This window comes from Coprinopsis cinerea (assembly GCF_000182895.1).
Source record: "Coprinopsis cinerea okayama7#130 chromosome 6 map unlocalized cont3.6, whole genome shotgun sequence".
In the NCBI taxonomy this organism is placed as follows: domain Eukaryota; kingdom Fungi; phylum Basidiomycota; class Agaricomycetes; order Agaricales; family Psathyrellaceae; genus Coprinopsis; species Coprinopsis cinerea.
The window spans coordinates 1,038,846-1,050,830 of record NW_003307539.1 but is presented as its reverse complement, the minus strand read 5'-3'; the positions used below and the strand labels follow the sequence as shown (position 1 = coordinate 1,050,830).

Sequence of the window (11,985 nt, the reverse complement as noted above, 5' to 3'; positions counted from 1 at the left end):
CCCTGTAACTCACCATTACCAGGTCAACATATTTGACGCCGTAGGGCATTGACAATGTCAATCAACCACCTTCCGTCAGAAATCCTGGAAGACATCATCTCTTTCGCGCTTCCGCTGCACCCTTCTCCCGCCTCGATCCTCCAGACATGTTCTACCTTCAACGATATAGGGACGAAACAACTCTATACACGGCTGGGCTTTTACTCTTTAACGCAGTTGGATAGGTTTCTATATACGTTTGCGGGTGATCAGAACGTTGGAGAGATGGGGTCCACCTCGTCGATATCATCGTCTTCGACCAGACAGTCTTGGACACGGCCCATTCCCTACCGACCGCGTACGGTCGAGTTCAGCTTTATTAACGATGTCAAGGCACAGCTGTTCTTCAAGATGCATAGCCTATTCCTCATGTACCTCAGGCTAAACCCGGGCGATGATGGGGGGGAGAGCCCGCAGGTGCTTCAAGTTCATCCAAAGCTCGAACTAGACGCCTTACATCTCAAGTGTTACTCGCATACGAGGGATGGGAACTTGGAGATGATTAGGCTGGCATTGGGACTCGTCAAGTGCGTCTATCGCCTGCTCGCGTCGGGTTCCAGCATGCCTGTACGTTGTACTTACTAATACCCTTCCTCTGCAGCCCCACCAAGTTCATATGGACAGGGCCCGACCCGCCTCACCATTTCTCTATCGCTGTGAGCGCTTATCATTTAACCTGTCTAGTATGGCAATGTTCCAGCTCATCTGAAACTACATATGTAGATCGTGGCTCAAGCAGTCCCACACCTCTTCCAAGCCCTCCACGGTTTCACCAACCTCCAAGAACTCAAGCTCACTCACATTGAGCTATCCAACTGGCCGAAGGCTGTTGGTCTCCCGATAACGCCTTCGACGAGGAGGGTCTACATAGGTCAAGCGACGCATGTTAGTCCGACCATGGTCGCTTCTGGGGTGTTACTAGCGGGTAAGTACTGAATTGCAGTGGGTATCTATTATGCAGACGCGTGACGAAACGCCTCACACACTCAGGCAATGCACCAGCCTTCCAGCTTGAACAAGTTCGTCTCGTGGATGCGTATAAGGAGAGTATATGGGGCCCTCGAGTGAGACGGTCGGATATCCTAGCAGCGGCTCTCAACGTTGCTCGACAATCTGTTATCCAGGTTCTCGGTGTAATGGGCGAGGGCGGCGACCATGCTCGTGATCGTAGCGACGGGTCTCTGGACGAAGACGCAATCGAGGAGCTCGTTCGTCAACGAACGTTATGTCAAGCCAAGTCTGGGCGAATCAACGGAGGGGAGTGTGTCACGTTGCCCAGCGATTTGGTGTAGTCTCGCTTCAAGTTTTGTTCTTCGTCTTGACGATTGGTAGCCATTTTCATCAGGTATCTAAGTCAGTCAATCGTTATTACCCAAATAATTACGATACATCCTTGATCCAACGCAAAAGATCCAGATCAACAACCCTGAGCAACGAACAGAAAGCATACCATAGCAAGGAATAACTAGATGGAACAGGTCCTAGGAGAGCATGGCCGTCGTTTGTAATCTTGGGACGCAAGTAACCGCTGCAACTATGGGGAGTCGTCAAAATGTTCCCCATTGCTGCTGCTGTTGTTGAGGCATTCCGAAGGAATTCCCAAACCCTCCCTGACCGCCGTTCATCATCCCAGCCGAAAACTGCGCCGGGGACATCATACTCTGCGAAAACGCCTGTAAGGAAGTCCCCTGCTGTTGCAACGGTTGCTGCTGTTGCATCATAGACCCTCCGAACTGGTTCTGCATGGGCATACCAGTTGGCGTCATGCTCATCATCGGCGCGGGGGAGTGACTCAAGCCATTCATCGCACCACCACCGCTGAAACCTCCTCCCATTTGGAGTTGAGGACTCGGCGTCATGAATCCCCCAACCCCATTTGTCTGGATCTGAGGGCTATGCGAGAGGAGTTGTTGGCTCGGGCTTGGGGTCATAAACTGCGTTTGGGTAACGGGTGCGGACATTATGGATGGCGATGGGGAGAGGAAGGACGATTGCTGTTGGGGCAGACCTCCAGCTTGAGGCTGCGGATGGAATATGGGGGAAGACATGCCACCCGGGGTTTGGACGGTTGGCTGGTTCGCGAACAACTGTTGGCCGTATGATTGTTGCTGGGGTTGGAAACTGGGAGTTAGCTGCGTGGAGGGTGTGAATTGGCCGGTGGCGAATGCTGATAGAGGTTGTTGTTGGAAACCCATCCCCGTTGGGTTCATCGCAATTGACATGCCCGCGCCAGGGGTTGATAAGCCATTGGAGTATTGAAGTGGGAGTGTTGGAGTTGGTTTCGAGTCCTGTAGTTGAATGAGGTCATCCCAAACTCCTCCTTGAGGTTTCTGCGGTTGGGGAGGCGCTGCTGGCTTTGCAGCTTGTTGGGAAACGAGGGGCTGCGATACCGACCGCGTCTGCTGAGGCCGGTTTGTCGAAGGCTGCGATGATGACGGGAGGGGAGGAGGCGGAGGATTCGACGCTTTTGGCTGAGAGCTCGTAGTTGAGGAAGAGGAGGCTGGAAGAGTCGATGCCCGTATTGGGGTCGACGCGGACCTAGGTGTGATAGATGATGCAGATCGAGAAGGACCCAGTTTTGAAGCTACAAAGGCAGTCTTGTCGACGTATTTTCTATATTCGTATTTGGCTGAATGATAAATTAGTTGAGTCTTCCGAAGAAACTGCGAAGGCACACGTACCACGAATGTATTTCTCCAGTTCGCTATCTCGAGAAGAGTCTTCGAGGTCGGGAGGCGGTGGGTGACGGACTTCATTGGGATTGAAGATAGCATTGGATTTAATATTACCCATGTTCCTCATGTTCTAAGGTTGAAATTAGACGGGACATGTGGTGTCAGAAGGAATTGCAGGCTTACTTCGACCTGTTCGTTTGTCCACATATCCATTGTAACACTCTTTCTGCAAGTTCGGGTCAGGGATCATCTAGGCCCAGTCTATAAGCTACTCACACTTTGGTGATATGAGTACCAATCTTTCTGTGAATGCTAGCGCAGGTGACGCTACAATCCCGGTTAATTTCCAGCAGGCCTGGCGTCGACTGCAACACAATCACGCACCAGATGAATATTCCAAGGTTCCAAGACGTCCATCTTGGGTTTCTAGCTTTGCAGTCCGCGCAGATATCTAGTAAAGCATAACAGAAATCGAGATCAATCAGCCTTGTTCGCTATTGAACAGCAAAGACCCTTACTTACCGTTTCCTGGCTTCGTACATAATTCCAGAAGGGCTTTCTGGTTGCGTTCGGAGGTGAGCTTGTTTGGTAGCGACATTGAGTGGACTGGCGGTGGTCGTCGACGCAGACAACGTTGAGCTCGAGACTAGGTCAGGTCGCGACGAGCAGACAAAGTTGGGGGTGACGGTGACAACACGCCGTCCACCCCTGACCTTTTGGGTCGAACGGTGACGGAACCGGCATCTCACGGATCAAATTCGATCACGCCGATCGGCCTCGGCTTCGGCTTGGCCTCGACTCCAGCCCCTGTGTGGACACGTTGCTCCCGGACGATCATCTTCACCTCAAAGTTATGGAAATCCCCTTCGAAATTCTTGAATTAATTGTTGAAGACTTTGCGGCGACCCAATCCAAGGCCAACAGGAAAGCGCTGGCCAACTGCAGCTTGGTTTCCCCGGGGTTGCGCAGGCTTTCCCAGTCCATACTCTTCAGGGATATATCACTCCAGAGGGTAGGAGGGAGCAACAACCCCAACAGACGCGTTCAAGTCATCATTCCCGTTCTCAAGGCCAACCCAGAACGACTCTGTGGTTATGTGCGCACACTCACAGTGTCACCCATCATCAACGAGTCGTCGGACACAATCACGAACGGCGACGCAGACGACCAGCTTGAACGATGTCCACTCAACGGATTGGCTGGCCTCCACTTTCCCAACCTTACAGATCTGTCACTGGGGTCGTATGATGCGACCTGGCTGGCCTTTCCGGTCCCTGTGCGACGTTGGATCGAAGATCTGTGCATGGGGATGTCGCAGGCGAGATTGCAGTCGCTCAGCATCACCGAGATGCGCGACATCCCACCATCACTCCTCCTGACGGGACCATCAATTAAACGACTCTCGCTCTCCGGAGGGATATCTGCTTTTCGCTCCAGCGACTTGGACGCTTTCATGGCCGCCCGCCCTACCACTGAACAGGTGTCCATATGTCAGCCCAAATCCCTGACATTTGGACCACGATATGGACGATTTCTAGCCAGTCTCATGCTCATAGACCCTAGGATTTTTGCGAGGGTCGAAGACATGAGTATATACAGGTTTCTGACGCATCTGGCCGATATCCAGGACGTAAACCGCGCCTTAAGTGTTTCTGGGACATCCATTCGGAAACTTACCATTAATTTCGTCTATGGCAGAGGTATGTGATCCAGCTACTACCTTCGCGCGAAAGTTTTACTGATGCTTCTTGAAATTCCTCTAGGACTACAGTCACTGGACTTGAATCCGTTGAAGAACCTGACATGCATTGTCATCCGAGCAATCAAAGTCTTTCCTACCCAGAGTCAAGCTGTCCTCCCCGTGTTAAACCAACTGTGCACTTTAGATGACAGGGCACCGCTTCAATCACTCGAACTGGAAACCAGTAGATACCACCGCATAGACAACTGGGACGACCCGGCGTGCCTGATGGTGCGTCCTGTTAGTCACCGCGCCATGGATATCCATACTTGGGATGCCATCGATAAATGCCTGGCGGCGTTCATACGTCGATTCTCGACCTGTAACCAGATTCACCTCAGCTTCTGCACTAATGTTGAACGCCCTGTAACTCTTGGACCGGATCTGAAGAGGGAAGAGGAGAAGTTTGAATCATGGAAGGAGCGGGCGCAAATACTCGTGGTTACGCCCGAGGAACTGCTTCCTATCTCGTCGAAGGAGAGCGTTTTGTTCAATTTCACTTTCCCCTACGGCCGGTTAGTTTCGAAGGACTGGCGGTAATACCCAATCAAAGAGAGAAGCCCACAGGCCATCAGGTTGTTCCAAGGGAGAGTCTATTCGTAGTTGATACAATGCGATAACGGGTGTGGTAGGCAAATGTCTGTCCATGGCTAATATACAACAATTGAATTCCTAGAGAGAGTGGGGAGCCATTGGCTATGCTACAAGGGAATGTTGGCAGGGCGTAAGCGGGTATACTGTCCGAGGCAAGTGTCCAAGAAATTATGTCTGGTATAGCAAGGTCCGTGATGAAATCTAGGTATGAATTCGATGTCGAGAGGAAGATTAATCAGTCCTTCTCTAGGGTCACCCACAACCCAGGAAGGCGCTGAAGCGGCTCCAAATCCTTCAATTTTCTCTTCTTGAATGGCTGCGCGATATGGATGCTACGCATTTGCCCGTGGCGAACATACGCCCGAGCGTGGACCATCTGCGCAAAGTCCCCTTTGGAATGCTTGAGGGTTGAACCGTTGACGGTGATGGATCGGAGGGTGGGTAAGAGGTAATATGTAGGGTTTGGTATCATGCCTCGAATGATGTTCACTGTCAAAGGCGATTCATCCTCGGATCCTGTGTTGAGGGTCAACTCCTCCAACCGGGTCGTCTTGGTAAGAAGTTGGAAGGTCCTCAACAGTTCACCTTCCGTGATGCACACGACGTTGAAGTGCAATTTGTGAAGCGCACAGCGCGATTGCTGGAGGAAGGTCTCGAACCTGTATTGGTCCCATTCCTCGTCGTAGCCCAACGACAGGCTCCTCAAGGCAGGGGCGACTAGATATGACAAGGCAGTCGTCAGCACAGGTCCGTTCTCCTCCCTACTGTTAAAGTAATCCATGTCGACGTTCAGCTTCAGTGTCCGTAGCTCCGGCAAGTGGATCAGAGGGATCGGCTGTGTAGGTGTAGGCGACAAGAGGAGGTTCTGGATGGTGCATTCCTTCAACAGCGGCATTCGAGACATCACTTGAAGGAACTCCGTCACATCCAGGGTGTTCATCAAGTCCAGTCGAGTGATCCTAGTCGAGGCAAAGGGGAACTGCTGCAAGAACCCAGGAACGTGCCGGCGCTCCCTGCCGATCCTATCTAACCACTCGAAGCTCTTCAAAGATTTTGCTGTTCGCACAAAGTTGGAGATGAAGGGAGTCACAGAGTAGAGATCGACATCAGGACCTTCCACGATGAGTGACCGAAGTTGAGGCGGGGCATTCATGGCTTGGAAGTATTTCGTCCAAGGGGTCCAAAATTTGACGGTATCCCATTGAGTCATGTACCGCGCCAGTTCGTTGAAGAGCCTTGGAATGGGTGTTTCGTTCCTACCCAATGTCCACAGATCATGGCCGGGGTCGAAGAGGATGGTCAACGGCCGCGTTTGAGCCCACTTCAGCCAAGTACGAACGATTCGCAGGTCAGGAAACGAGCCATGTCGATTTGGGGCGATGCAAATGGTGGACCAGAGCTCAGGTGCTCCGAGGGCGACGGCTCTGAGGCCCCTCGTGAGATGAACAAGTTTCAGAGGCGTCGAGTGGATAGATGGTCGAAAACGTTCATCGCCTTCACCGCGATAAGATCCCAGACTGAGATTGAAGATATGGAGCCATATTTCGCGAGGAATTTTGGCCGCCGCGCAGCTCCGCCTGTGGTCGCGAACAGCGACTATACAGTGGTAAGCGGGGCTCGTTCGTTGCCTGTATGGCCTCAGAGCGTCCTCTCGAAGGGTGTTCGCGGGTGGGCCAAAGAATCCATCGCTGATTGGGGAGGGGAAGACGGTCGCCACCGTCAGATGGGGGACTGTGTATGCTGAGTGCCATTCATGAGGGTCGATGGGAAGTCTCCAGGGCTCGTGAGGGTCGTAAGTCGCGGCCATGGCCGAGAAGGACAGTGTGGCGTCGTAAAAACTCTAAGGTGCAACTGATATTCCAGCTCGTCAGTCGTTGAGACTCGACGCCGGTTGGAACTCTTGCTCTACTTACCTGGAAAGAACCAGTCTGCTGCTTGAAGACGAACCTCTGTCACACATTCATTTTATACTCTAGGCATGCTGAGCAGTAGAGACAGACAGTTGCATATCCGAGTCGCTCTATTGTTGGCAGCTTGACTACCAACCAGTTTCACTTGAAACCCGGTAGCGACGTTGTTCCGCTTCTTCAAAACCGCCTCGGGCGCTGTCTTCCTGACATATTGCTGTTGAGCTTCAGTTACCGTTTCTTCGTAGTCATAAAAAAAAGGAAGAAAAACCTTTTTAGTGGGTTCATGAATGTTGTACCCTTATAGTGACATAAGACTCGGTAAGACGACGTTCACTTGTGAGAAGTGACTGGATTTCTCCATGGCAACTTGAAACGTTCATAGATCCCATGAAGCCCACTTGGTAGTCCGAAGGTAAATTACCGGTTTCCAGCAGACTGGCACTGGAAGCTCTTCTTGGGCGCCTCGTTGTAGACATTTTTGAAAAGAACAAGAGTGTAGGCGATCGCGACGTGCTCTGACTTCCAACCCGAAGCGTGGCGCAGTCTGACGTTTGACATCACCATGCGGTGGTTTTTGTCCGTTTTTAGACCAAAGCTGTACAAGGACAGACGCGTTTTCTTGGGCTCTTGGAGCGCGACGCGTTTTTTCGGTGAACCAACAAAGTCCCTTAAAAACCGATCGCAAGCAAAGTATACCTTGTATTCATGAAAGTGCGATAATCGAGGATGATGACGCTAGGTATGTACATTCTAAGATTCTTACGGGAACAACAGAGTTGGAAGCCCGAATCGGAATTCAGGCAGTGGTGGGTGCCACCCTGCTGGAGCCATATCCACCACATTCTCCCGCATTGGGGTTAATGGAGAACTGGAAGGGGGCACCTCGGTATTGTCCTTGACCGCCCTAAAGTGAGAGAATGAGCCCTCGCGATTAAAGGAATACCGTGGGCAGTGTCCAACCTTTTGGCAGTCTGCGATAACAGCTCTCAACGCTTTCTTGCAGTTGGCTGCACTCGGACTCCCAGTCCCAGCAGCGGCTAGGTATGGGGGACCGCACCGGACAAAAATCATTACGCCTTATTTGAGCATTAGGTTGTCTTGTTTCGACAATACGTCGGGGAGTGCATTACACCTTATTTTGCGAAGACATCTTATTTCATCAATAGGCTTATTTGATGGTTAGGGCTTACCTGTGTGATACATCTCATCTCAAAAAGACACCATGTCCGAGAAGTAGAGCTTAATTTTGTATCTCTCGTCCGAGGTGGTAGACCGTGTAGCCTGCCCCTGCCCTGCCCTAAAGCGACTGCCGCGATGCCGGGACACGAGCGCCAAGCGAAATGGAAGGGAAGGGTTCCAAGTCCGACGGGCGCTCGCCGCTCAGGGTGAAGTCTGCAAGGGTGATGGATCCAAATAGGTGAAGCACCCATAGTTCTTTGCGACAGGGCATCTGGTACCAGCTGGGTAAGTGGAAAAAACACTTCAGGTGAGAGGTCTCTTCCAGGTCATCCCAACGATGTGAGGAATATGCTGCTTCAGAAGAGAATCCAAGGTCCAAGGCCGCTATGTGTGTCCACTTTCTACTCCAAAGTTGTCGGTGTCATCACGATCTCCGACGTCCGTATACTGGACCTTAAATCTGCCAACCCTTCCAAAGGGAGGTTGGTTTAGTAACGACAGGCGACAAGTTCGAAGACCACGAGGAAACCAAAGGTGCTGCCACCTGGTGTGACACGGAACTCTACAGACGGTAGAGGAGCGATTAAACACCTTTTGGATTGGGTGAGTGAACTGAGGCACTCGGACTCCTGGCGAACCACTCGGTCGTGCCACAATCCGACTGGTCGCTGTCAAATTTTCCCCGGTCCAGGGCCCCGGCGCTTAATTTAGTCTGGCAAAGAAAGCATAGAGAGAAAACATAGAGAAAAGACATAATTCCTTTGGTTCCTTGATTTCTTGACATGCGCGACACCTCCATGCACCCGTACCACGTCCTAATAAGTTACACGGGCCATCCGATCGTTTCGGAGCCTCAGTATGACACTGTTCAAACAGCGAAGGCTATGCTGAAATAAAAGTAACATTCTCAAATAACGTCTACTGTTGACTAATGTCTATTGTGCAAATAAGCCTATTGTTCAAATAGGATAATATCCCAAAATAACATCTTGCTGCTCAGACAAGGTCTATTGCGCAAACAAGCACGTATTGCTCAAATAAGACCATCTATTGATCAAATATCGACTAATGCTTTTCGTCCGATGGGGCCACCTATAGCTAGGTCCCGAGCCCAAACGGTAAGATCGCCTGGAAGAAGGGACCATAAGCCGACGCTGGCTTTGTAAAAAAAAAAAGCAATGCCTACACTTGGCTGCGCCGTTATTGTAGCAACGAGCGACGTTGTCCCTTCGCCTGAACTGTTATATAATTTAGCAATGTCAGTGCACAGGAGTGTATTATGCGAGTAGGCAGCGATACCTTTCCGCTGGCAGCGTAGTCGCAGAAACCGTCGATAAAGGGCTCGCAACCCTTGGAACCGTTGATTCCAGTGGCGAGACAGGTGGAATCCAAGGGCGCCTGGGCCATAGAGCCGCTGATCGAAGAGGCCAACATGGCGAGAGCGAAAAGCTACAATTTCATTGCATTAGCATGAGTCCCAGGAGTCGGTCAGTACAGGGATAGCTGTCTTCTCACCATGTTGCGGGATGCGAAGACCATTGTGTTTGTTCGGGTTGTGAGTGAGGAGCAGTAAACTTCGTTTGGTTTGAAATGGTTTGAAACTGAGTCTCCAAAGAGCGACATCCTCGCCTTTTATATATGTATTTGGGTGCTATCGTTGTATCACTTCTCCGGCGCCTCATCAATGCAACAGCTGAGATAATAGACTTCCGCGAACTGCTCATCCGATGTGGTGTCAATACCAATATCAAACCTAGGCCTTTTACAGAAACATGGCCGATTGCCAAAGCTGCTAACGCCGTATAGCGCCAAAATGACCTCGTATCCTGCGCTTCTCTGCCAATTGAAACGAAAGACAGGAAGGAACGTCGAATTTGATCCAGTGAATCTATCGATTACTTTTGTTGGGTTTGCAGGTCTTTCAGCTGGACCTTCTGACTCGGCAGCGCGAATCGAAGGATCCGGGGTTTCAATACTGCCGGAGAGAGACGATCGCCTTTCACGGGGTAGAAGGGGTGCGAGTCTACTATCAGGAATTTCGAGCCAATTGGGCAGGCTCATCTCCCCTTTTAGACTTCTTCCCCGTGTGTTCGCTTGCGGGAAACTTCTTCGAACGTGGATCAAAAGCCGGGATTGTCAGGTGGTACCATGGGACTTGAGCGTTGTATGTCTATTTTTGGCGAGCGATGACTTACTCTTGGAGCCGATGGAGTTGTCCACGAAGTTTATTATGCGCGTCGGGAGCAGTGAACTGAGCCCGAAACCTCGAATTTGCGCTGTTGTTGAAGGGGCTCGTGATGGCCAGCCTGAGGTATCCCATGTCAATCATTCACTTCCCAGCTTCAACGGCCGCTTCCAAGACTCCAGCCAGTCCGGAAATCAATTGCATGCGCCTCTCGTTCCAGGGTGATCGGATGCGTCCCAGGTGGCAGGTCGATCGTGAGCGCTCTTTTCGAGACCTTGGGCGCTTAAGCGGATCTGGCTGATATAATCTGGATCACGTGCGCCAAATGACGTTCCTCGAGGCATCACCGCGATCGCGAGCACAGGCGTCCACGACGACCACGGTTGCCTTCACTTTTCCATCTCCGCTGACAACAACGATATGGGCGCCACACTACACGACCCAGAAGAGAAACGCCCAAGGCGTGTGGAAGATCTCATTGCACAGTTCAAAGAAAGCATTTCGTCCGTCCAGCACTATGGTGGAAGGTCAGTCAGCTGGTCGTGGTTCTGTGTCATTGGTTTGGACATCGAACAATCAATTGACTTCGAATCACTGTACAACTTGAACGTATGACCACGCCGACGACAGTCTAGAAGAAGTGTCCCAGAAGTACATCCAACCGGTGGCCCTATTCGCCCTTGAATCCTTGCAGGAGAAGCCTATCCGAACGGTATGTGTGGGGTAACATTCTATCAGAATTTCTGCTCCGAGGACTCAATTTCCTTCCCTGCTCGTCACCAGGTTTTCTTTACATGCTTCTCAGTGGTTGCGTCTTTACCACTTGTCACATACGCGTCAGTTCGCCTTTGGGTCTCTGGGGTAATGTGTTGGACTGACTCTAAGAATAGGGTTTCGTCGATTCTGGCTGTGATCGCCTACGTCGCTTTTGCACTATTGGGGGCAGCGGCTGCTTCAGCGGCGACAGTCATTGGATTCAGTAAGAGGCGACTTTCTCGCAGCAACCGGCGTCTCACGTTAACCTGGAACTCTACCACAGCTTTCATTCTGATCCCCACTCTCATCGCCTTGGCCGGTGTTGCAGCTGCATGCACCATCTTTATCATCTCAATATTCTTCCTTCTCCGTCTGGCATTCCTCGCACAGCAAAGAGGGAGGTCTGACGGATTCTATGCATGGCTAACCGAGGTCAAGGTCTTTGTCCTGGAACAGACGGTCCCTTGCGTTGGCTGCTTCGTTTCGATGACGAAAGACGGCCATTCTCCGTCGTCGCACTCTTGTCCCTCTGAGAAGTCTGAGGGGTCACTCGTGCTTGTTGGGACCGACTCCTCGACTCCCGAGTCGACCCCCAGTGCTGACCAAAAAGAGACTCTCATGTCGTAACTCGCTTGACGCCATTGTCGTTTGGAAATCCTTGCTGTCAGGCCCCTTGCTCATTTCGCTTTCCAAAATACTGTACAACACCTCGCACATTGACCAGTACTCTATCCCTAACCATTAATCATACCCACACTGGACGACCACAGGCTTCTTGATCCGTTCTAAAATTACATTCATCTTCCTTGTCTCCGTTGGTTCACCGCTCGTTCCCAAGGGATTGTCATGAGGCATCTCTCCCGTTCGTCCGATGACCCTACCCGAAATCGCACCACACATGCGAAG

The 11,985-nt window shown here is 51.4% G+C and overlaps 7 protein-coding genes across 7 annotated transcripts; 3 read left to right on the top strand and 4 right to left on the bottom strand.

Annotated features, from left to right (window-relative positions):
* Window positions 1–54: 54 nt before the first annotated feature.
* CC1G_10313 (hypothetical protein) lies at window positions 55–1,331 on the top strand (the record flags this gene model as incomplete). Its single annotated transcript, XM_001837840.2, has 4 exons — window positions 55–566; window positions 641–695; window positions 763–964; window positions 1,030–1,331. The coding sequence occupies 4 exons, from the start codon at window positions 55–57 to the stop codon at window positions 1,329–1,331; spliced, it is 1,071 nt and encodes a 356-aa protein (XP_001837892.2).
* Window positions 1,332–1,586: 255 nt separating this feature from the next.
* Window positions 1,587–3,380, bottom strand: CC1G_10312 (hypothetical protein; the record flags this gene model as incomplete). Its single annotated transcript, XM_001837839.2, has 6 exons — window positions 3,237–3,380; window positions 3,099–3,165; window positions 2,991–3,041; window positions 2,898–2,940; window positions 2,721–2,844; window positions 1,587–2,668 (listed from the first exon to the last, which is right to left on the bottom strand). The coding sequence occupies exons 1-6, from the start codon at window positions 3,310–3,312 to the stop codon at window positions 1,587–1,589; spliced, it is 1,443 nt and encodes a 480-aa protein (XP_001837891.2). The 5' UTR covers window positions 3,313–3,380.
* Window positions 3,381–3,567: 187 nt separating this feature from the next.
* CC1G_10311 (hypothetical protein) lies at window positions 3,568–4,995 on the top strand (the record flags this gene model as incomplete). Its single annotated transcript, XM_001837838.1, has 2 exons — window positions 3,568–4,414; window positions 4,478–4,995. The coding sequence occupies 2 exons, from the start codon at window positions 3,568–3,570 to the stop codon at window positions 4,993–4,995; spliced, it is 1,365 nt and encodes a 454-aa protein (XP_001837890.1).
* A 289-nt stretch (window positions 4,996–5,284) lies between these two features.
* CC1G_10310 (hypothetical protein) lies at window positions 5,285–6,856 on the bottom strand (the record flags this gene model as incomplete). Its single annotated transcript, XM_001837837.1, has 1 exon — window positions 5,285–6,856. One exon carries the CDS (start codon window positions 6,854–6,856, stop codon window positions 5,285–5,287), a length of 1,572 nt encoding a protein of 523 aa, XP_001837889.1.
* An 899-nt stretch (window positions 6,857–7,755) lies between these two features.
* CC1G_10309 (hypothetical protein) lies at window positions 7,756–8,389 on the bottom strand (the record flags this gene model as incomplete). Its single annotated transcript, XM_001837836.2, has 2 exons — window positions 7,756–7,863; window positions 8,150–8,389. The coding sequence occupies 2 exons, from the start codon at window positions 8,387–8,389 to the stop codon at window positions 7,756–7,758; spliced, it is 348 nt and encodes a 115-aa protein (XP_001837888.2).
* An 803-nt stretch (window positions 8,390–9,192) lies between these two features.
* Window positions 9,193–9,677, bottom strand: CC1G_10308 (hypothetical protein; the record flags this gene model as incomplete). Its single annotated transcript, XM_001837835.1, has 4 exons — window positions 9,193–9,266; window positions 9,325–9,376; window positions 9,438–9,587; window positions 9,654–9,677. 4 exons carry the CDS (start codon window positions 9,675–9,677, stop codon window positions 9,193–9,195), a joined length of 300 nt encoding a protein of 99 aa, XP_001837887.1.
* A 1,066-nt stretch (window positions 9,678–10,743) lies between these two features.
* CC1G_15578 (hypothetical protein) lies at window positions 10,744–11,706 on the top strand (the record flags this gene model as incomplete). Its single annotated transcript, XM_002910989.1, has 5 exons — window positions 10,744–10,850; window positions 10,954–11,035; window positions 11,107–11,159; window positions 11,214–11,302; window positions 11,363–11,706. The coding sequence occupies 5 exons, from the start codon at window positions 10,744–10,746 to the stop codon at window positions 11,704–11,706; spliced, it is 675 nt and encodes a 224-aa protein (XP_002911035.1).
* Between the last annotated feature and the right edge of the window lie 279 nt (window positions 11,707–11,985).